Source organism: Arvicanthis niloticus, chromosome 8 (genome assembly GCF_011762505.2).
Source record: "Arvicanthis niloticus isolate mArvNil1 chromosome 8, mArvNil1.pat.X, whole genome shotgun sequence".
NCBI classification, from domain to species: Eukaryota; Metazoa; Chordata; class Mammalia; order Rodentia; family Muridae; genus Arvicanthis; species Arvicanthis niloticus.
Genome location: NC_047665.1, coordinates 23,116,339 through 23,140,837, shown reverse-complemented (window position 1 = coordinate 23,140,837; position 24,499 = coordinate 23,116,339). Strand labels below are relative to the sequence as shown.

General features: G+C 38.3%; 1 protein-coding gene across 1 annotated transcript in view; it reads right to left on the bottom strand.

The window, feature by feature from the left end:
* Positions 1–24,499, bottom strand: part of LOC117714091 (uncharacterized) — a 280,965-nt gene that overhangs the window by 165,907 nt on the left and 90,559 nt on the right. The window contains exon 11 of the mRNA XM_076939837.1: positions 23,274–23,504. Coding sequence (XP_076795952.1) covers positions 23,274–23,504 — 231 coding nt within the window. The remainder of the gene's footprint in view (positions 1–23,273; positions 23,505–24,499) is intronic.

Sequence of the window (24,499 nt, the reverse complement as noted above, 5' to 3'; positions counted from 1 at the left end):
TTGGAAAAATGACATTTTAAAATGTTTTAGAAATTAGCTACTAAAGATCCTTATGCTACATATACCGCCAAGTTTTAGAAACTGTTAGATTCAGGTTCTGGCTCCTTAGAAACTTTTCATAATGTATTATTGTTCTTCACTTGCTACGTGTAACTTGGTTAGAAGACTAGACAATGCAAAATGTAAAGCAGTTCACATGTGAACAGTTCCAGGTGTTGGGAAGTGACTATCCCAGCTGAGTAGCCACTGTGCCATGAATTCTACTTAGCAATTAGTTCTTCTTCCTAATACTCCAAGCCCGAGGTAGGATTGTACTTCATGTTCGCTCTCTGGTTAGTTATACACAAACATCTATGGGTGAACCAAGTCACTTCCATCGATTTCAAGTAGAAAATTCATGGTTGCCTATAAATCCACCAGAGTTGTCTTTATTTCACTACCCTGGAAGACAAGGAACATTCCAGAAGATGTTTCTTCAAGCTGTCTATGGCTTAGGGTGAGAGCAGTGAGGAAAGCCTCCTTCTGTCCTGGACTACATGTGTAAGAAGTGGGGTACAAGAATTGAAAATTGGGCTTCTGCTCTGAGACACCATGAGATGCTGGCTTCTGTGTAAACACAGGATAACTAAGCTTATGATGCATGGCTTTCTGATCTTCAACTTTCTGCTAATGTGCCAAGATATAAGACACTAAGTCACTGGATTTGAGGAACTAGTGGTTCTTGGTCAACATGAAGCTAAGAGTGAATAAACATGTAGATATTCTTGTAATCTGTACTTCAGCTGGTAGACTGAAGACTGGGAAATTCGCAAGTTGCTGATGGGACATCAGGCCATGGCTATGACTCTTCCAAATATACCATAAATGATTCAGCAGACTTTACATACACTATATAGGATACTTGAATCCAAATAGTTTATTCTGCTCTGTGTAATTATTTCTCTCATTTAAAGGGGGTGCTGTAGATCCTGGCAGTTGGAAGCATTTTCATTGGCATCAGATAAAGATGCGAATAGATTCCACCTTATCCCAGAATAAATAACCTACATAGCAGTTTCAGATCTTGATGTCACTATCTATAAAGATCGAGGAAAGAAGCAATGATGACAAATAAACAGAATGGAAAAAAACTAAATGGTGTCCTCCCGAGCTAAACTCTGCTGAGAATACCACAGGGAGGCAAGGAAGTAAATCAGTGCTTAATTTGCATTAGAGATAACAAAACGTTCCTTTAGAAGCAGACAGCTCAGAAAAGTGCTTGGGAATTGATATGGAGCCCAGGGTCATCTAGATTATCAGACAGAGTTTTATAGTGCTATTCTCTTTTTCCTCCAGTTTTCACAGTCATGAATTTAAAATATAGACAAATTAGCTCTAATCCCCGTCTATCTGTTATATGGTTTAAAAAAGTGATTGTTCTTGGAAATTTATTCTGACCTAGGTAAAAAGGACAGAAGCCCATAGAAATACAACTACACAGCTTCTGAATAGAAAAGAGGTTCTCACTCTCTGCACCCCTGAATACAAGAGTTCAAAGTCTATGAGTTAGAATATTATTTCAAGCCCCTAATCCCAAATGTTGTTATAATATCAACAGCCAATAATTATTTGCTAAACCCAAGGAATTTCTTTCAAAACCACTCCATCATCATCAGCTTAATAGTCACAATAATCCAAGAAAATATATTCTATTATGGACCCAATTTTATAAACTCCTGGACTAGGTGTAGAGAAGCTGGATTCACTGATATCCCCCAAAAAGGTATGAGGTAGAGCTGAGAACCTGAGTTTAGGTCTTGGAGCTATTTCAGCTATGCTTCCTGCAAACAGGAGGAAGCAATGCAAAATGCCACCCTTGGGTCCATGACGAGTCCTCAAGGTCATTCTGCTCTGTTCCACCAGCTTCTCTTCATCACTTCTGCAAAGTGAGCCTTGTGGCCTCTTCTTCCACATGCTTGTCATTTTGGGTTCAGGCATCTACATTGTATCTAGAATGTACTGAGTAAAAACATCTTTGTTCCAATAAAATTGAGTGTCCTTAAGAAAAACAAAAAACAAAAAACAAACAAACAAAAAAAAAAAAACAAAAAAAAACCTTCTGAAAGACTGAATTTACCTTCTACTTTATAGGCTACTAATTCTAAATAGAAATCTTCCCCAAATAAAGGGTCTTGTGATCTCAAACCTAAAGCCCCTGCATCTAATTGTACAATTTTACCATGATTAATTTAACCATTCAAAAGTCTCTAACAATCTAAAAATGTCTGAAGGCTTTAGAGCAACATTTGCCCCCATATTTGTTTTACATAGGGTATTTATTTTAAATGTTGGTTACTATTTGATTTGTTCTTACCTTTTAACCAGCATGAGGGGTAGAAGTGAATTGGGGAACCATACTTTGTTTGTTTGTTTGTTTGTTTGTTTGTTTGTTTTATTAATCATTTTGTTTGTTTACATTTCAAATGATATCCACCTTCTCAGTTACGACTCCACAAATCTCCCCATCCCATCTCCCCTTTCCTCCCTCCCCTTTGCCTCTATACTCATCTACCACTCATCTACTCCCACTTCATGGCTGTAGCATCCCCCTACGCTGGGGCATCAAGCCTCCTCTGGACTATGAGCCTCCCCTCCCATTGATGTCCATAAGGCCATCTTCTGCTACATATGTATCTGGAGCCACGGATCCCTCCATGTGTACTCTTTGGTTGGTGGTTTAGTTTCTAGGAGGTCTAGGTGGTCTGGTCAGCCAACACTGTTTTTTCTATTGGGTTGCAATACCCATCAGATCCTTCAGTCCTTCCCCTAGCTCTTCTGTTGGGGTCCCTGGGCTCAGTTGGGTGTGAGTATCTGCATCTGTATTGGTCAGGTGCTGGAAGAACCTCTCAGGAAACAGCCATACCAAGCTCCTGTCAGTAAACACTTCTTGGCATCAGCAATAATGTTGGGGTTTGGTGTCTGCAGATGGCATCACACTTTGAATAATGAATCAGCTGGCCTTAGGTTCTTCAGCTGACATTTTTGACTCATTACCCCATGCTGATGCAAAGACAAGCAAGACAGATCTGTGTATCTTTGAAGAACTCTAGTCAATCCCCCTGATTAATTAGGACAATGCTATTTCCATCTAAAATTGGACTGAGTCCTATTTAAATAATTATGGGGTTTATCACATGACCTTCCCACAAGGCTCCATGAGACATGTCGGAGATAGAGAGGAAATTCGTGAAATATCATCTCATTACACAATGCTATGCGATGCCTTTACCTGAGCTCAACCTCAGCCTGTTGTAACTCATCTCTTCACATGCTACTCAAATGTGTGACTAAGAACGTTTCACTCTGGAGATATGGAAGAACTTTAATTGAATATTTTAATTTGGAAAATTCAGTTCTGGGATTAACTGTCTTTTCTCTGTTTCCTCATCTGTTTCCTTTCTCATTCTTTTTTTTTTTTTTTTTTAAATTGAGAAATAAAAGGTTGTGTTGGCTTTTTTTCCCCCATTTTTCTCCTTGTTAGGCAAAAGACAGATCTTTCCCTTCCTTATCCCTGAGAGTTGAACACATTGGGGGAAAATTGGGCACAGCCCATTACTTTTCCAAACCCCAGTGAGTGAGCCTTAGTGCACAAAAAGATGATGCTTCTGAACATCTGCAGTCTGATTAGACCAAAGACCAACAAATTAGCCGCAAATGGCTTTACAAGAGCAGGCAGATATATCATTCAGAAAGTAGAAAACTTTGGGCAATAACTACTAATCAACGTTTTCCCTTTGGGCAGCCCGCATCACACCAACAACATGTAATGATGAAGACGCGTCAGTGAGACGCTCTGTATTTCCCAAAGCTCTTGCATGCATACTATAGCATTTGGTGTGTACCTCAGGCCTCCCATGGGCTTGCCATCGGCCCACTTCACAGGCCAATAAAAAGATAGGATTTCCTCAGCTACAAAACTATTAATTTAACTCCTATCAACAATTGTATCTGATGTTTTTGATTCCTTCGCATAATTTATTCACTTACATTCATTAAATGTCAATTATTGTATCTGAAGCCCAACATTGGCACGTGGGTAATAAACTTCCATTAGCTCTAAACTGGTGGAAAGGCGATAGAAAATTCACTAATATGATTTTATCAATAGTAATAAAGGCTTGGCCTACCTCAATGGATACTGAAATCATAAATTATAAGGTACCAAAATATGATAGGTGTGTGTTCTGTTCAGAAACTTTTGCTTAAGGCAGAAACCGTTAGCACTGAGACCTTCTGCTATGTCAGAGTTTAAGAAGACATGATTCAGCAGGGTCTTCTGTGTATCTTTGTGTCTTTGACTTTAGCTTATGGAAAGTTGACATACAACTACTCAGCACAGATGTGACGTGATTTGTTTTGCTTTTTTATTGATCTTTATTGGTTCTTGAGTTTGGTAATGTTTGGGGGGGGGCGTTGAATGAAAAATCACTGAGTTTAGTGGTCTTGTGGGAAGGAAGAGTTTGATACAGTCAGAAAAGAAAATGGCGACGGGAATGAACACAGAAGCAGGCAACCAACATGGGATAAAATCAGAAAGTGAAATAAAGAACAAAACATGTCCTACAGGCCCAAGTAAATGATCTGGATTTATTCTAAGTGCAGTGAAGATCCTAAGGCAGGGATATTGTCGTAGTTAAGATTACTATTGCTGCCGGGCGGTGGTGGCGCACGCCTTTAATCCCAGCACTTGGGAGGCAGAGGCAGGTGGATTTCTGAGTTCAAGGCCAGCCTGGTCTACAGAGTGAATTCCAGGACAGCCAGGACTACACAGAGAAACCCTGTCTCAAAAAACAAAACAAAACAAAAAACAAAAAACAAAAAACAAAACAAAACAAAAAAAAAGATTACTATTGCTGTGATAAAACACCATGACCAAGGAACTTGTGAAGAAAGGGTTTATTCAGCTTATACTTCCAGATCGATGATCATCAATGAAGAAAGTCAAGACAGGAACTCAAACAGGGCAGGATCTGACACAGGAGCTGATAGGCCCTAGGCCCTGGAATGTGGTGCTTACTGGCTTTCTCCCACGGACTTGCTAATCCTGCTTTCCCTCAGAATCCAGGACCACCAGCCCAGAGATGATACCACCCACAATGGGCTGGGCCATCTTCCATCAATCACTAATTAAGAAAATACCTTACAGGCTTGCCTACAACACGATCTTATGGAGGCATTTTCTTAATTGAGGTCTCCTCCTCTCAGATGACTTTGGCTTGTATCAAGTTGGGTAAAACCAGCCAGCACAGATATGACAGGTTTTGATTTGCTTTATTCATTGATCTTTATTGGCCCTTGAGTTTGGTAATGTTTCGGGGTGGTGGTGGTGAATGTGAATCCTGTTCCTGCCCCCTCCCTAAACTTTAGAAATTTCATCAACTCAAAGTCATTCACTTCTGGTTAGTATATGTGGGAATCAGGTGGGGATTTGGAAAGATAGCCAAGCTGGTCCTTTGCAATTAACAGGCTAGGTAACCTTGGAGAAATTCTTTGCCCTTCTCAGTCCTTTGTGACTTCACATGGTGTTCATATGAAAATTAATACCTTAAAAGGAATTGTAAAGCATTTTGTATGGATGTTGAAATATTGAAACATATTCCCTGGGAATGTGAGTGAGTTCAAACAGAAACAAGATCCTCCTCTGTAGAGAATTCAAAATGATTTGATTGTTGAATTGCACAGGAAGTGAACAAGAATTGCTATTTTGTAACGAGGATGTTCTGAACTCTACATACAGTGCACCTGACCAGACACAAAGGACAAAAATAAAAATGCAAAATTCTCAGTAAAATTAAGTGGGCACATTTACATGAAACACCATTTTTTTTTTAAAGAAGATAATTCAGGTTGTCTTGAAACCATAGCCTATTGGTGCGGCAGGTGCTTAGCTGTCTCAAGCTCTTGGATTCAATCTCTAGCAAAAAAAAAAAAAAAAAAAAAAAAAAAAAAAAAGCAAAAGAAAGCAAAAGGAGCTTACTAGTCTCTTTGAAGGTGTTGATGGGGCTCTGAAATTCTCAAATCTGTTGTCTAACTTTGGTAATCCACATGGAGCTGGCTATATTTCTAGATGTCAGCAATTCAGCAGGAAACAAAGAGGGCTTATGGGGATAATTCTTGCTTGTCAGGCTGACTCATATTTGGGTGTGTCTGTGAGGGTGCTTCCAGAGATGATTGGCATGTAGGGATGTAGGAAGCAGAGGAAGTGAGAAGTCATGGGTGAGTATGTGATGCGTATGACCATTGTGAGACTGTCCTTTCTCTGACCAGAGGAATCAATCACATAAATCTCTTCTTATAGCTCCACTTACATTCTACTGGTTCTGTTCTGCTAGAGAATGTGCATGGAGATGTGAAGTCTCCACTTTCAGAAACCTTATGCCTGAGGTTAAACATCTACCTTTTGGCAAGGGGCAGTAGAGCATCCGTGTTCAAAGGGCAGCTTTACTAAATGATACAGAGCTTGCTTCTTCAGAGACAGACAGGAAAAGGATGAAAAGAGATAAATTTGATTTTAGAAATAGAATCCAGTCTCTAAAAAATAAATCAAAGAAAAATTATAGGAACAGGAGAATGATTATCCAATATAGAAAAAAAGAAAATAAAAGATAAAGAAAAGAAAATTTTCAATTCTTCTGCTTCTTTCAGAGCAGGCTGAGCACCTAGTGGAACGATCCACACTAGTTTTGAAGCTCATTTTAATCATCTTGGAAAGTCCTACCCCCATGTATCTCATCTGTAAAATGGGCTTAACAAGGAATTCGGTTCTCACGTTCCTCTTAATGATGTCTCTTGGGTGTATAGTGATGTAACTGAAAAAGAGTGGGCAATGATGGATTATTACTCAACTCATCACATCCGAGGAGTAAAAATTCATATTGACTTGAAATTTCTCCTGAAGTCTTTCATGTTAATGACTTATTCTCTAGTTTGGCTCTGTCAGGAGATGGAGCCTTTAAGAAGTTGGATCTAGAGAAAGACACAACTGGGACGCTGGAAACACATGCTGAAGGGGCTATATAACCACAGTCTCTTCCTCTGTCTTTCACCTGCTGTGAATCAAGAAGTTTAGCACCAGCACATGCTCCTGCCATGTGTGCTGTGCCACCACAGGACCCAAACAGCAAGAAATAATGATGGTCTCAAGGATTTGCTAGAATGATTGGAGATGGATGGATGTATTGCGGTGGCACTGTGTACTGATGGACTTACAAACTTTTCATGCCACCTAGAAGCAAGAAATGGAGACACAATAGCAACAAAAGAGCATGAAGTGAGTATTTTTATAAGAGGGAAAAGATTAACCATACTTCTTGAAGGAAAATTTCCAAGGGCCAGGAAAATATAAACTATAGAGGAAAGTCAGAAACACTCCAGACAAAGAATTACCAATACGTGATAAAAAAAAATGAAAGAAAGAAAAAAAATTACCATTCCTTACTTGAAACTATGGTAATCTGTTTGCACAACGCATTTGAGGCTTATGATATTGCTTTGAATTACATGTTCAATTACCATTTCCTAAAAGCAAGGACTGGGCCAAAGAAGTTTATAATTGCCATGATAGTGAATGCTAGCAAACCCAGGACTCCATTAAGTCTCATCCTGGAGATGCACTTGTGACAAGCATCCTTTGTATCTAAAATTTATTTGGGTAGGAGTCAGGGATTGGGGGTTACAGAACTAGATTCCCTTCATCTAATTTGAGAGAATTATATGTAGTCAGGAAAAATCACTGATGACATTGAACACCTAGAGCTCACTGGTGTGGCCACCAAAGTTTCCGTAAGTCCTGGTTCTTTCAACAAGATAACATTGTCCTTTTCAGAGCTGAGAAAAAGGCCTTCTGTCAACTGACATAAGGAGAAACTCTCTACAGTCACAAAATATAATATATGAGAGGGCTCTGTACTGTTAATGGTAATAACTAATAATCAATAAAAGCAATCATGCTCAGGGTCTGGATTCCCTAGGACCACTCCTTCCTGTGAGTTATTAAAAATCATTTCAACTCTTACATATTAAATATCACACAGAAAATAACCTCTTGCAAAGTGTTGGGTTCATCATATTTTACGAATTAATACTTCAGGTCATTTTAATCAGTTTCTGATATATATGCCATTTACAGAAAGCACTTGAGGGAAGAACACTGTGGCCATGATGAATAATGACAAGAATATGAACTATATTCTTTGTATACATATTGGAATTTGAGCACTACTGGCATGCTTTAACATCTTAAGTACTTAGGAAGCTTTAAATAAAAAATAAATTTGCCTATTTCATTGAAATAGAGCATCCCTCTTTTTCTAGCATAAAACTTCAAACTTATTAATTTTGTGGATATATTTTAAAAATGAGAGCCAGCACCAGCTAGATAATGACATGATGAGTGTCTTAAAATTTCTAGACACTAAGACTTTAGAAAGGGCACTAAATTTTTCACAGTATTTGTGTTTCATTTTCAATGTAATAAAAATACGCCATTCTTTTAATAATGAATAATAGATCCCCAGTTTGATTTACATGCATGGATTAGAAGTCATGTGTGAAAAGTTACTGTTTTATTCAGATTGGACTTCCCTCCAGTAAAACAAAAATGGTGCCCATCTACCACTATAAAAACGATACCTTGTCACACTGATAAATAAATATTAACTGGCTGTTACAGTTTTTTTTTTTTTTCAAATTCTATGCCCCCTCAAAGTAGTCTGCTTGCTCAGTGAGTTCAGAGAAAGTTTTCTCTACAGCATCTATAGTTCCTATATTTACCCTACCAGAGGGCAAAACCTCCTGCCAAAATCATGGTCTCCCTAAAGGAACACTGTTATCACAAAATAAGCTTAGTTTAATAACGGAAGATACATGTAACAATTGTGTAATCTTTTCTTGTTCTTTCCCCACCAGGAAAAAAATAATTTATTGTCTCTAGTTTTCTGTTTTGTTTGTTCCCTTTAACAACTGAAGAGGAAACTTCTGGTTTCTTTAGAAGCTCATATGATGTCACATTGGAAATGAGATCCTCAGGGTCATTTGGAAATGTCATATGGTGTTTTACTCAGGCACACAGGTGAAAGGACATTTTGCTAAAGCAGATATGTGACAAATTATTGAAGGAGACACAGGTGAGAAGAGGTTTTCCTGAATCAGACTCATGAGAGGACATGTGATACTTTGAAAGAATATAAATATGACCCCACAGCCAATGGGAGAAGGCCCTGGCATTGGCTCTCCTTGCTCTGCCTCGCTAGTCTTCAAAAACAATGCTCTTATATTGGTTCACCTTGTATCACATTGCTAATCCTTGCTTGTTGTAAACTCACCAAAGAATTTATGACATTTTGGGGGCTTCCTGCCACTTCATGGTTTCTTCTTGATCAAACTACAATTGCAGATTTATGAGTGGTGATGGCTGAATGGATTGGGGTGCTGATTGGTGTTTTGCTAGAGGACTGGACTGCTGACAATGAACTTTGGAACAGCCCCCAAAGAACTATTTCTAAGCAGGTCCTCAAACTTCATTTCCTATTAACCTTTCTTTTCCACTACCTCTGATGGGTGGTAGGCTACAAGGGAGGTTGAAGTGTTTAAAAACCCTTATAAAGTAGGTTGTAAAAAATCTAAGCCTACAAACAACAAATGTTTATTCTTCTTGGTTTTGTGGGTAATAAATCCAGGTGTTGACTATGAATTCCCGACTTCAGGTCCTTTGTAGGTTTGTAGTCAAGAGAGTCCAAGGCAACTTAGGTGGTCTTGTCAGCGTTAATTCTTAAAGCAGGGTGTTGGACTCAGGGCCTCAGTTTCCTGGGAACTGTCTCATTGGAGAGAGTGAAACAAAACCTGTCAACCTTTCTTTGATAGAAGTGCAGAGATGAGCTGGGCAGTGGTGGTACATGCCTTTAATTCCAGAGCTTGGGAGGCTGAGGCAGGAGGATTTCTGAGTTCGAGGCCAGCCTTGTCTACAGAGTGAGTTCCAGGACAGCCAGGGCTACACAGAGAAACCCTGTCTCGAAAAACAAAAACAAAAACAAAAACAAAAACAAAACCAAAAAAAAAAAAAAAAGCAGAGATAATATCCCATCATTTCTACCTATTGTATAGACACATTGTATAGACACCCCGCAGTCTAATCACACTCAAATAGGAGGAGAATATGTACAAGGATGTCACAGTCAGGAGCCCAGCATGAGTTTCCAGGCTGTCAACTTGTTTGACAAGGTCTTTCACTGTGTAGCCCTGACTGGCCTGAAACTCATATTCATCCACCTTCCTCTACCTCCAGGCACTGAGATTAAAGGTGTGTGCCACCATATCAGGCTACAGGCTTTTGCCCTCACCCTGTTATTTTATGTGTTTGGATGTTTTATCTACATCCATGTTTGTACATCATGTATGTACAGAGCCCACAGAGGCAGGATAATGATGTGGGACCTCCCAGACCTAGACTTAAAGATGACTGTGGCTATGTGGGTGCTGGAAATGGAACTTGGAACTTCTAGAAGAGCATCCTGTACTCATAACCACTGGGCATTCCCTCCAACCTCTGCCTGGCTAATCTTAAAAGGCTACCTGTCACTGGATCTTGCGTGTGTCAGGATTAAAAGCTCTGGCTGGACTACTCTTCTAGATCCACCACACACATGGAGGGTTAAAGATCAAGCTTCACTCCTGCAGTTCATTCAAACACACCATTGGCCTTACATGTACCCCAAAATGTTCTCTCTGGCTTGCCCACCTCTGCAGGTATTGCCACTCATGCTAAGCACATGATTTTGGCTTTCCTAATTCCCCATGATTTTCCATGATGTCATAGGACCCTGGGAACTAGGGCCCAGAAAGTGGCTTTACAGAATGTGGGAGTATGAGCCCATGCTAGACAGCCTCCTCCCCCATGGTTCCCAACACGGACTGTGATGCCACTAGCTGGTCACAATGCTCAATGTTTGAGTTGTCTGCAGACTGCCCATAGTCTGTGTCTGTCCAAGGGAGCACTTGGTCATGTTCTCACACAATGCACAGCCCTGCTATCTGAGCAGTCTCAAGGAGTGAAGCCCTCCCAAAGATGTGATGTACCTGGAAGGTCCCTGGTGCTGCTGTGGCTCTTGCTGGATTGTGTGCCTGGTTCTTTACAATCCCTGTGTTAAGCACTTAGACAAGCATACCAAAGTATGTGGCTGGGACACTTAAACAATTACGTCTATTCCTCAATCTGGAACTTAGATTTCCATGGAGTGATGTTATTCATGCTAGCTCGTTTGGAGGACCTTCTCCTTGGCTTCTAGGTACCCAGCTTCTCTTTTGCATGGCTTTTCCCCTTCTCTCCCTCTCTCCTTTCACTTTCTCCTCTCATTTCTCCCCTCTCTCCTCTCTTTCACCCATTTTCCTTCCTTCTCTCTCACCCACCTTGGTGTTCTACCCCATTTTGACTTAATTATCCCAGTAAAGATCCTATGGTTATGCCCCAAGGTTAGGCACCAATATTTTAATGTATAAGTTTTGGGGGGATACATAGTTCAGATTATAAAATCCCCTATTTCTATCTTCTACATTTGTTTTCCTATATTCAGATAGTATAGCTGAAGGCTAAGCCATTTCAGTGGAGAGGCAGATGCCTTTTTAGAAAATTTAAAACTAAATAGAGAAATAAGGTCCTTTTAAATTTTCTGTTAAAGCATACAAAGTTATGTCAACAGAAGCTACTGGGGCCATGACCACTTTAAGGGAAAGGCCATGACTATTTCTCTAAAACACAATATAGCACTTAGGATAGAAGGAATGAAAAGTAATAACTATTACTTAATTACGATTATTGCTATTATTATTTATTATTATTTATTATTGCTATTATTATTACTATTATTAATTACTATTATTGCTAATAACTATTTAAAAACATGGTAGCTTAAAAATGTGGTATGTGTTTAGTATAACTAATTTCCCTGTTATGTGTGTGAATAATTCAGTGGAATGGCTTACCTACTCTACATGACATGAATTATACCACTTTCAGCTGCTCGTGAGTTCCTTGCTAGGCTGAAATGAAAACATCCAAGATCATCCACACCCTGCTCCTGGTCAAGGACAACAAGAAGTTTAGGGTAGAGTTTCCCTTCCCTCTCCTGTAGGCATAGCCTCGCTTTCAGTCTCTCAAGCAGTAAACATGGTACTTTTATAAGATGAGGTAGAAATGCAAGAGGGATTTCGAATACAACAGGAAAAGGAAGTTGTCAGTCAGTTAAGACATAAGATTGAACCCAAAACTCTACAATATTACTTCCATAACATTCTTCTAGCTAATAGTCAGTGAGCCCTCTTAGGCTAAAGAGAGAAAATACAGACCTTACCCTTCAGTGGAGAAATAGCCAAGATTTTATAATTGTCTTTATCTAACTCAATACATTATTGCCAACAAACTAATGAATAAAATACAAAATAAAGTAAGACAAATAAAATTAATCTATTTGGCTGTGTACAGTATAATAACCTTGGACTAGTTCAGAACCTCCCATTTGAATTAGGGTCAGACATCAAAGATTTCCAATAATTCAAAAAAAAAAAAAAAAAAAACCCTCTCATAATTAAAGAATGCTAGCTGCCAAGTTTCCACATTTCGTTTTGTTAAATTATCTTTTATTATTTTTAATTATGGCTAAGTGTGTGCACACATGAATGCAGGTGCCCGCAGAGGCTCTGGCCTGGAGCTAGAGTCACAAGCAGTTGTGAGCCACCTGACATGGCTGCTGGAGTTTAACTCTGGTCCTCTGAAAGTCAAGCACATGCTCTTAACAACTGAGTCATCTCTCCGCCAAACCCCTGCATATCTCTTTGACTTTCTTGCTGTATTGGTTGCTCTTAACATAGGGATGCTTGCCTACGTAATACCTTCACTACACATGTGCACATAGGAGTGACCAAAATGCTTACAAACCATATGTTTCAGACTCAGCCCACACACACAACGGAAATTACAAGTGGGCCCTCTGTATGGTACTCAGGTTTAGATGAAGGAATGGGAATGTCAGGATAAAATTAGTGGGTTTATAAGAGGAAGGCCAACAGCTCCCATTTGTCTTCTGCCCTGGATAGGCACTAATAAAAAACTATCTGGGCCAGAAGAAAGGTGGTCACCAAAGAAACAGATATGCTAGAATGCTAATAATCTCTGTCTAGACTCTTATACTGAGGGTAATGAATGCTTATTGTTTAAGTATGGTATTTTATCATAATATTTTGAACTGAATAAGATACATAGTGAGTGACTAATTTATTCTGTCTAGGCTTAATGGTCATGACCAAGAAAAGGAAGGGCAGTTTGTGTACAGCTAATGAAGTTTCAGAATAGGAATACAGGCTATCAGGGAAATACTTTTCATGATTAGACTCATTTTCTCAATGACAATTTATACTTTTTCCCTATAACGTGGCAAAAACGGTGATCATATCTTAAAAATAGCAAACATGATTTAGAGAAGGTTCTGTTTGCTTTTTATAAACACCAAAGTTGCAGATAACAGGGGAGGGACTTGTATGTATCTACACATATTGAAAATTCTCAAATGACAGTGGAAAGCTTTCATCTTTTACAGCTGCTCTTGGGCTCATGGAAGGACTGAAATGGTGGAAGGGGTGTCTCAGATCATTTATACCCTGATCTTTGTCGGGGACAAATTAAAATTTTAGATTTGGACATTCTTTCTCCTATAGGCACAGCCTCACTTTCTGGTCTCTCCAGCAGTGGAATTGGTATTTTACAAGATGACTTTAAGAGGCAAGAGGAAGATTTCCAACCCAACAGAAAACAGAAGTTATGAGTCCTTTAGGCTCAAGCTTGAAGCCTAATTTTTTTTTTTTCCATTTGAGAACGAACTGAGTTGAATTTGCCCATACCTCAAGGAACTGGGTATATGGGTTCATTTCACTTTTTTAAAACTTTTACTCAAAATATTACTTTCTTAAAAAGGAAAGAAGTGACCAAGTCACTCTGAAGCAGTAAAACCAAGTGGTTCTATTATTTTCTTATGTATTACTAATTTATAAATACTAAAATAGCATCTCTGAATTGATTTGTTTCTTCTCTATATATTGTATCCTATTTTTAAAATTACTGATAATGTCTTTTGACATTACCTTAACATTTCCTCTGCTTTCTGATCTTAAGAAATAATCCATATTTTTATAATCTAAATTTCTATTAAATTTGTTTAGTCTCTCTAAATAGTTTCGTATTATGTTTTGCTCTCATTTTAGAAACAGTTTATTATTATTATTATTATCTGCTACTTGTAAGGGGTCTGTGCCCTGAAGTACAAAGCCATGTTTGCGTGCCTGTGTGTGCGTGTGCGTGTGCGTGTGTGTGTGCGTGTGTTCAAACCCTTGGAGTCTTATTGGGGCTCATTAAACAAACAGAGGCAAAATGAATGAGTTGAAATCTGAAAGGCAAGTGGGAGTTGCACATTTGACCAATTCCAGGTGGGAAATTGGATACTGGAAAAATATATTGAATTGCATACAGTTATACCTAAGTGTAGTTGAATGCACAGTGGTGGGTGCCTCTGTCTAATGTGGAGAAATACCAGAGAAGAGAGGAGGAAGCCATCTGACTAGGGTCTATTAATGTACAGAAAGATTGACTTGTCCTAACAGACATCAGAAGTCAACCAATGGTTTTAACCAAAATGTGAGATGATGTCTCAGAAAGATTGTTTTGCTTCAGACTGTCTCTAGGTATTCTTCAATAATTAGATATTAGGTAATTATATGTTAGATAATTAGAATATCTTACTAAAGTTAGAGAGCCATAGTTGAGTGCCCATAATTATGGAGTAAAATTCCCATTTTTAACATTGCCCTAAGAATTTATGTGTCATCGAGTAACATGACAAACTTCCCCAAAATTAAGATTCTCATGTGTGAATTGCAAATGTTAATACTGGCCCCCAATATTTTCTTCAACTCTAAGTCTCCTGATATCAGTGGAAGTAACTCTTCACTGTGGTTTAGAAACACACAAAAGATTTAAGAAATTCAAATATAAGTGATGCTCACAGATACTCATGTATTCTTTCAAATGACAGAAGAATTGTGGACTCAGGAAGGAAGGAAGGAAGGAAGGAAGGAAGGAAGGAAGGAAGGAAGGAAGGAAGGAGATAAACTGCAGTGACTCAGAACTTAGGTTTATTCTGGGGTTGGGTTTCCTTATTAAAGCTGAGGCTTGTTTTTTGTTTTTTGTTTTTTTTTAAAAAAAAAAAAAAAAAAAAAAAAAAAAAAAAAAAAAAAAAAAAAAAAACATGTTCTTTGGCTCCACTGTAGCATTTACTCCAGATCACTGCTCTGTTAGTAACACGGCTTCAAGAAGACAGGGTTTCTGATGATGACTCTCACGGTAGACAACACAGTGATGAAGGGAGATCATGACTGTGGCAAGTCCTATCACTGAAAGCCAGAATGTGGGCTTTAGAGCGCATATCCTAGCACACGATTCCAAGCCTTGCCTCTTGTAATTATTTTTTGCTTTAAAGTATAAATTAAGAAATGTCTTACGAGAGCATCTCCAAATGATGTATTTAGCAACTGGAGTGCATTTCTACAGCAAGCCCTGTCTGATCACAGCAAAAAGCAGACCTTCGTAATAAATGACTACCAAACGCCTGCTCTCTGACTCCCCATCTGGAAACCTTTGTCCCCATTTTGTTCTCTGAGACCCTGGTCCTATAGACCCTTTGCCTTGGCCTGGGCATTAAAATACCACTCACACAATGTCAGCCACCTATTTCTACTTTAAAGGATCCTCAAGATTTCCATAAGTTAATAATTTTTAAACCAAAATAATTTTTTTTGACTTTAAACAATCTTGCACACTGACATGTGATCCACAAAACAGATGTGCTTATCAAATATAAAATGGGGTTAAGTACCATCAAAATCAAGTGACTTTTTTTTTCTCCTTTCCTTTGGCTGACACAAACCCTCCATCCTAGACACACTTCTCTGTGTTTTGTTTGGGGGAATGCAAAAAATGGAATATGTTACCCTAAATTGAAGGAAACCATGGTCTTAATGGAATCATTAGAGAAATTGTTCCAGAATGCTGCATCCTTCCAGAAATAATAACCCTGTAATGTCAGCAAATTCCAAGTCAGCACGGGTTACCTGCTGCACACAGAGGGGCTTGGTCATGTTCATTAGATCTGCCCGAGGCTCAGCCAAACTTCAGCACATGACCTTTAAGAATTTTTAAAAATTCATTAATCAATGTTCTTTGCCTGAGTTTTGCTGTTTTTGCTTCTTTAACCTATTATTTGTATCCTTTCTTTTTTTATAAGTTGGCTGATCCCCATACCCAACGATACTAAGAATTGCAAGCATAACAGTTCTAGCTAATAATTAACAGAAGTTTCTTCAGTTACCATTGCCAAAGGTCAATAATGATATTTTAAAATGTCACCCACAAGAATTATCAGGCAACCTAATGTGACAAGAAAATAATGGTCAAAAATCTTAATTTATATTTGACTTTATGTTCTTAAAAGTAATTTTGATATTCTTTTTCTTTGGGTCTTCTATAAAGCCCAAAGAATGCTCTATTTACTTCTCAACATTAATGTCTTAGAAACCAAGCAGAGAAACAACTGAGGATATCCTTCACTAAACTTCTGAAAGATCACTACAATTTTCCTACATTGTCTTGGTCTCATCTATGTCTTCTGTAACCATGGCTACCGTCTTCCTACATCTTCTTGGTGCTCTCATCAATGCCTACTGTAACTTTGGATCATGACAGCAGTAAGCATGGTGCACTTATTTATTTTTGTGCATTTGTGAATGGCAAAAGAGAGTGGCTCCTGGGCTGTCCTGTCTGTCTTAGGAAAACCATAGAGATGCAGGCATCCTCACTGGGATCTTAACTTTAAATTTTTATTGGCTAATTAATTAAAAAATTATAATCCTATACTTATTTACATTGTGTGATCCTTTATTTTTCTTTCACAATTCAAATGCTTTAAATCATCCAATATTTTATTAAATTCTAATAGAAAAGTCACACTCTCTAACATTCCTTTGTGAAAGTTGGACAACATTTTGAAAATATTTCTAAGAAAAAACTGAAAATATCACGTGTTCTTGCATTCTTCCTTGATCTTGAATGTTATTTTCTTAATTCTTTGACCAAACTTCTAACAAGAACGTATTCATTGTAGAGTGAATTGAGTCTCCCCTAAGGAAATATGTTGAACATTCTAACATTTCTAACATACTGTATCTCAGAAAACAGCCATATTTGGAAATGGGATCTTTTTATTTAGCCAAATAATAATGGTGTCTTTAATGTGGCTATGACTCAACATGGCAATGTCTTTATGAGGAAGAGTTACTTGCATGGAAACAGACAGACTTACATACAGCAAAGACATGGTGAGGACCATAGTGGACATCTACAAACTGAAGAACCATTAAGTCTGCCATAATTCATGAGAAACATGCCAAACTCTGCCTGCTTTAAACTTGACTTTTGTCTGAAAATTTGTGAACTTTTTGATGGCAGCCTTAGGAAAGAAATCCAATATTTTCTAGGAAGGAAAGGTTTCATGCATTTGTGGTACCACTGGCCCAATGCCTGAGTGAGATAAACCATATTGTCTCAGTCTCTTTTCCTGATCTTTTGATAAAATACTGACAAAAGCAACTAAAGTTGCTTCTGTTATTTTAACTTGAGTTATTCTGACTCAAAGTTCAGGGGTGCAGTTCATGGTAAGAAACAGAGCCCAAAGCAGCTAGCACCTCTCATCCAACATCAGGAAGCTGAGAAGGATAAACACACGCTGGCCCTGAGCTCTGGTTCTCCATCTATATAGTTCAGAATTCCAGCCTGGGAATGATGCCACACACTGTGGATGGTTCTTTCCACCTCATTTAAGGTAATTAAGATAGCCCCCCACAGACATATCTAGAGATCCATCTCCCAGGTGATCCTGGATCCCATCAAGTAGACAATATGAACTGTCATGCATGTCATTTGTCTCAGAATTGTAATCATGCTGCTTAGCTGACCTGACTCTTCTACTTCTGTCACTAGAATGTGCTCATGTGGATTGATTTTATTTCATCCTATCTGCTCAGAGTTTGTGAGTGGCTTGCAATGAGTCGGGGAAATTAATACCATCCATTCCTTTGTGTGACATTCACTTCTTTCCTTCTGGAAATTGTCAAAAAGTAAGTAAGTATGTGTAGATATTTTCACATTTTCCATATGTGTGTGTGTGTGTGTGTGTGTGTATACGTATATGTATATGTATATGTATTACCTATAGATGCAGTAGCCTAGAGAACTGCTTCTCACCTGGATTTTTGATCATTTTGCTCTTGCTTTAAGAGTTCTAATCTTCAATGTACCTTTTGAACTTTTCATTTTAGTCATTTTTTTATTATAGAATCATATTATAGGAGATTGTAGCATCAGGAGAAACATAACTTTAAACAAGTGTAAGGAATAACTCCTGTTATTTATAATGATATAAATGACATATTAGTTTCTTAGATAATTTCTACTTGATGGATTTTTTTCAGTTAATTTTTAATAATTAATTTAATTAATTTCATTTAATTTTTGGTTCTGTCTCTCCTTTTTGGTTACTATTTATAGAAACATCTAAAATTTTTGAAATTCTATATCAAATAATCACAAACCCTTGTCCCATGAATGGGTGTTACAATTCAAATCTTTAGATAGCTAAATCTGACCATTCATTCTTCTCTTCCTCATATCACCACTGTCTAATCTGCCACTGTTCACTGTTCTCTTTGATTTTTGTTTTGCTTTTTTTGCTTTTTGTTTGTTTGTTTGTTTTTCATGCACAAGGCTATCCATTTTGTTCTTGAGTGGTTTATACATTCCTAAGCCTTTTACTCACATGTATGTAAACTCAAAATGTTTATAGAATGAAAATCTGAAAATGAATATGCCTTTTAACCCCTGATTCTAGCAGAATTATAGACTAAGATAACCTAAATATTTAACCTAGTCCACCATCTTGCCAGAACTAGAAGTCAAAAGTCATGTACATCATGTAGCACATTTCCTCCCAAAGATCTACATCTGCAGGCTGTTAATGAATACTATAAACAAAGATGGCAATCTCTCTGTTTGAAATGTTTCCAGGATAAGTGTCAGCAGAAGACAAGCAGATTCCCGATTTTTCTACCAAGGACTTACTAAAAAATCTTCAGGCAAGCACTCAGATTGTCAGGCCTAAGCTTGGAATCCACAAATGAATTTGGTCTAATATGCTGATGTAAAGTATTTGGTAATGTTTGTGTGATCTGAGAGGCCTGAGACTCATATTTTTTCCCTTAACTCATTTTCTTTGACCACCTCTATCTTATGATATAGCAAGAGCCATGTTAATATGCAGGGCAAAAACAACAACAAAACACTAGATATGGAACTGGTACCAAGGATATCTGGAGCAATCATCACCAGCACATCTGTTGCTTCCCTTCAAAACCCTCTCCAACACCTATAAAGCAGCTGATGTTGCACTTCAAGTGTTGGCCTCCTAGCTCAGCCTGATGCCAAAGATATACCACCTGTGACTCTGTAACATTGTTTTCCCCTTGCTAAAGGTCAATCAGTAAGATAACCTTATAGACATGTGACGTAAGTACATCCTCAGACTCAGTGTGTCTCCTATAATTAGGCCTTATTCTTTCATTTAGACGATGCCTTCTTTGATCTTTGATTTTCCACAGATACATGGTCATCTCTCTCTAGTTAGCACATGTATGGTACCCTGTGCCCTCCAGCTGCATTAGGGAAGCTAATGGCTTCCATTCATGGAGTAAGCAAAGAAATGGACCTCTCTGACTTATTTCTTAAATGGAATAAAGTAGATGTCTCAAGTGTCTCAATATTTATTATAAACCTAAGGCACGATCTTATGTTTTTTTCTGAATGCATTTTTACTATTAGGAAACTATGATGCAATGACTGAGGGTATAGCTCAGTTGATAGGAATGAATCTTTGCCTTCACACCCTAGTACCACAAAGACCAGGTGTTGTGGAACATGCCTGTGATCTCAGTCCTCTGGAGATGGAGACAGGAGACTCAAAAGTTCAAAGTTATCATCCACTGCTATGTAATGAGTGGAGACTAGCATGAGACACATGAGTCTCTGTTTTATAAATAAATAAATAAATAAATAAATAAAATTTAAGTAAATAAATGAAATAACATTACAGTTTGTTGCTTGAAAACACATTGTTTTAACTGTCAGTCTCCTACAAATGATAGCAGTGAGACCAGCAGGCAGAGTTACATGCTTAATGAGAAAACTTGATGTTACTGGAGTGACTCTGACAAAGCAAATGGGACTTCCTCCAGAAGCAGCCTTTCACATTCTGGAAGTAGAAACGCTTTGGTGACTCTTTCCTGACAAATTATGGCTGTCTCGGGCTCTCCTCCTGTTTTTATTTTTTGTTGTGAGTGTTGTGCTATTCATATATATACTGAGTGTGAAGTAGCCTAATGAGGTTTTATTTGTTTGTTTGGTGGGGGGGGGGGGTAAGATTCCCAGATTCTGCTAAGCATGAATATTAAGAGACAGATAGAATTCATTGTTATTTTGTCAGCCTGCTAAAGAGTACATTTTCCTGTCTATGGCAGGAGGTAATTATGTTTTGATTTTTTTTCTGACACATGCAGAAATTTTAGGACTATTCTTTTAACCATTCCAAGATGCTTCCCTCTCTGATTGCAGGAGCAGGGCATGCTTTTCTCATCCCAGGAATCACCATCCTGTCCTACAGACTCAGTGCAGTTTTGACACTCTAGGTAATCTTTGCAACCTCACTCTTTTAACTTGCAGTGAGCATCCTTCCTGACCTGCGTGGTACAACTCCTCCTATTGGCACCTTGCCCAGAGCCTACCCTGTGTACAAGTCAGCACATCAGCACTGTAAAGAAATACCAAAGACAATTAGCTTACATAGTGCCTTTGGCTCAGAATTTGGGAAGTTCTGGTCCAACTTCAGTGATACCCACTGCTTTCAGCCTCTGACAAGGCAGCATATCACCGTGCCAGAGTGGAACATGACTAGAATAACTTACCTCATGAAACAGAAAACAAAAATAGAAGAAGAGAGTGGGGTTCACAGTCTCCTTCAAAGATGGAACCTCAATGGATGAAGGAACTCCCACTGTATTCTACCTCTAAAGGGCCCACCATCTAAAAAGTTTAATAGTTCAACTCTGTGGATCAAGGTTCTTAAACTCCAAAGGACACAGCTCCACACATGGGACCGTTACAATGATTCAACAGCTCATATAAAATATCTTCTACAAAGCCAACAAGAATAGATGAGGCTCCTGCATCCAGAGTTCATATTTTTACCCAGGGACTTGAGAGAGAATGGACAGTTAAACAAAAGCCAGTAATAAAGACAAACTATATCACTCTGCAATATAAAACATTTAAAAACAGGACAGTTTGAAATGGACCAAAAGAGTATAATTGTAGAGTATAGGGAACATGAAGTGAAGGAAAAATAAAAAGTATGTTAACCTACATTGTTCTTAACCAAAGGTTAACTTGAAAGTTATCTGAACTATAAGCACCTATTATGTTAATTAAAAGGAAAGTCCAATGGTAAAATTTTATAATTTTTATAGTTTTATAATATTTACAATATTTCAATAAAGGGGATTATTGGACTTCTGCTATGCACTTGCAAGGCACCTTTCTGCACATACCTATGGTAGAACAGCATCAATATGCCTATATCTTCCAAGTAGGCCCATCATAGAGGGTCGGCTATTCCCTCCATTTGATCTTGCTAGTCAAGGTCCCTTTTCTACTAAACATTTCCATACAATGAATTCTTAACATTCCTGTTTCAAAGCAGCTTTTGATGTCATGGCTATTACCTCAGTGAGTAACATGTTTAAAGTTGGTCATACATGCACACAGGTATTACTATTATTTAGTGCACACCTTCCATCGATGGGTCATGCTTGTCTTTGGTTTTTGTAACCCCTACCTATCTCCTTCTGCATGATACAGAGTGATCACATTGTCTAATGGTTTTGATCGATGCTATTGGGTTTCCATAGTCACAATTTGCTATGGAGTTGTTTCTTAGTTACAGAGAAAAAGGAGGGAGTGGTTATATTAATACATCTGTTAGTAACAAGCACAATGTGAAACTCTGTTTCCAGGTAGGGAAAAAATTTTTTCTCCTTGAACCTTATCCTTCAGAACCTGTGTCAATTCTGATGATTTTTATAATTCAAATTAATAAGATAAAAGGCAGTTCTGCTGTGAACAGTCAATGCCATGCCCCCAGTACAGCAGTGCAACCTGGGCTTCTAGGACTAATCAATTTTCCTTTCTCTTTGTCCTTTACCTACCCAGAAAGACACCGTCTGTCCAGCGCAGATGCTCCAGGAGAAGTTGAACCTAGCTTCACTGCTCCTATTGGACAGCTTCTCTCTGAACTTGATGTCCTCCTTTTCTCCAAGATCACTTCTAACCCCATCCACTGTGTTTTCTCCCAGCAGCCTCCTTTCCAGAATGCATTTGAACAGTCAGTATGACCTATTGCTTACTATACATACAATTCCTTCAATTCCTGGCTGCCTACACACATATGCATGTGTCACGCACAGTACATGTGTTAGCACTATTTACTAAAAAAAAGCTAAAGACAGAAAGATCAATAATCCATACTACACTCTTAACAACTAAAGAACACAGAACTAAATATCTTTTTACCTACAATAAGGTTTGTACCAATAGATGACAGATAGATAGATAGATAGATAGATAGATAGATAGATAGATAGATACTAGATAAATAATATAAAGGGATGATAGATAATAATATAATAAACAGAAAAGAGCTAGATGATAGATAGATAACAGAAGATAGATAGAGAGATGATGATGTTAGATACATAGATGATGATAGAAAGAAAGAAGGAAAGAAAGAAAATAGACAGACAGACAAACAGACAGAGATAGAGAAAGAGAGAAAGGCAAAGACAGAGACAAACAGACCAATAGGTGTTTATTGAACACTTATCAAGTAAGTAAATTTGGTTATAGAAGATTATATAAATACAATCCTTTGTATTGAGGACAGTAGGTTGATTCTGGACAAAGAGGGATGGTGAGCAGATAGTGATAGCAGAGTCTAATTAAACTCAAAGTGATATGTGTGCACAGAAGGTCAGCTTACCACAGAGAGGCTTTCGTGGAAATACAGCCCCACGTCATAAAAGTTGCCACCATGCTGAACTGGGCATGTTCTTGTCTTCAGCTGCTCAGTTTGACACCACTGGGAGACGCAGCTACCCAGCCGATTGAGCAGAGACACTCTGAGGAGGTAGGAGCCTTGGGGAGCCTTGTCCTTCAGGCCCCTGATACATCTGATCTGTATTTGTAGACGAGGCAACTGAGGCTGCTCACCCTACATAAAAGGAGAAGTTCTTGAATTACACAGGAACTGAGTAAAATCAAGCAATTAGCAACAATGGGCTTTTCAGAGGGTAAGAAAGGTAGACAATTATTTTTACTCAACCTATAATTGTTAGGTATTAGCAATGATAACAGACAAGGACCCACAATGTATAATTAAGAGGTCAAAAAGCAAACTCCCCGGTGATGGGAGGGAAAGTTTAACTGGTGTTTAAGCATGGTATGTTAATAAGCTATGCCATCAGAAACCATTAATCTATTATAGTAAGATGGAATTAGCTGGAATCCAACACGTCTGAAAACCACACAGCAGGCCTGCTAAGATATTGGGGAATGGGAAACCCCAGCAGTGAGCCTCACACATGGCATGAGAAAGGCGGAGATCATAAACAATACTAATCACAGATAATAACGCCACATTGGTAAGTGACCTGCAAAACATGTAAAACTTACACCTAGCCTGATCCAACATGCTCTCAGCATGTCAGCTTGCCCCACAGGCTTCCAATGAGAGCCTGTCCCACAACAAGAGAGGGAAATATCAAGGTCTGAGTCTCGGTCCATGGCATGTAACTGAGACAGGACTGAACGTTTTATGGAACACTCAGGTTTCCTTGCTCGTTCACAGTTGACTGGGGCAGGCCATTTCCATGTTCAGTTACTGCCAAGAAGTTAATACAAATTAATGATTTCAGTGAGCTATTGTTTCAGATTAAGTAAACACTAAAGCAAGATTGTTGAGAATTCAGAAATCATTAAATTTTATGTCTGGACTCACTCACAAGTCCCTGAGTAATTCAACCCTGAAAAATTCACTGGTCCTTTATCCTTCAATCACAAATAATGTCATGTTTAAGGACACATTACTCTTCCACCCAGGATATGGATACCACCAGGTTAATCTACAGTTGACAGGAGAGAGACTTCTTAATCCTGCCAAGAATTTATTGAGCTAATGCATATTTCCATATAGATAATGCTTCTAGA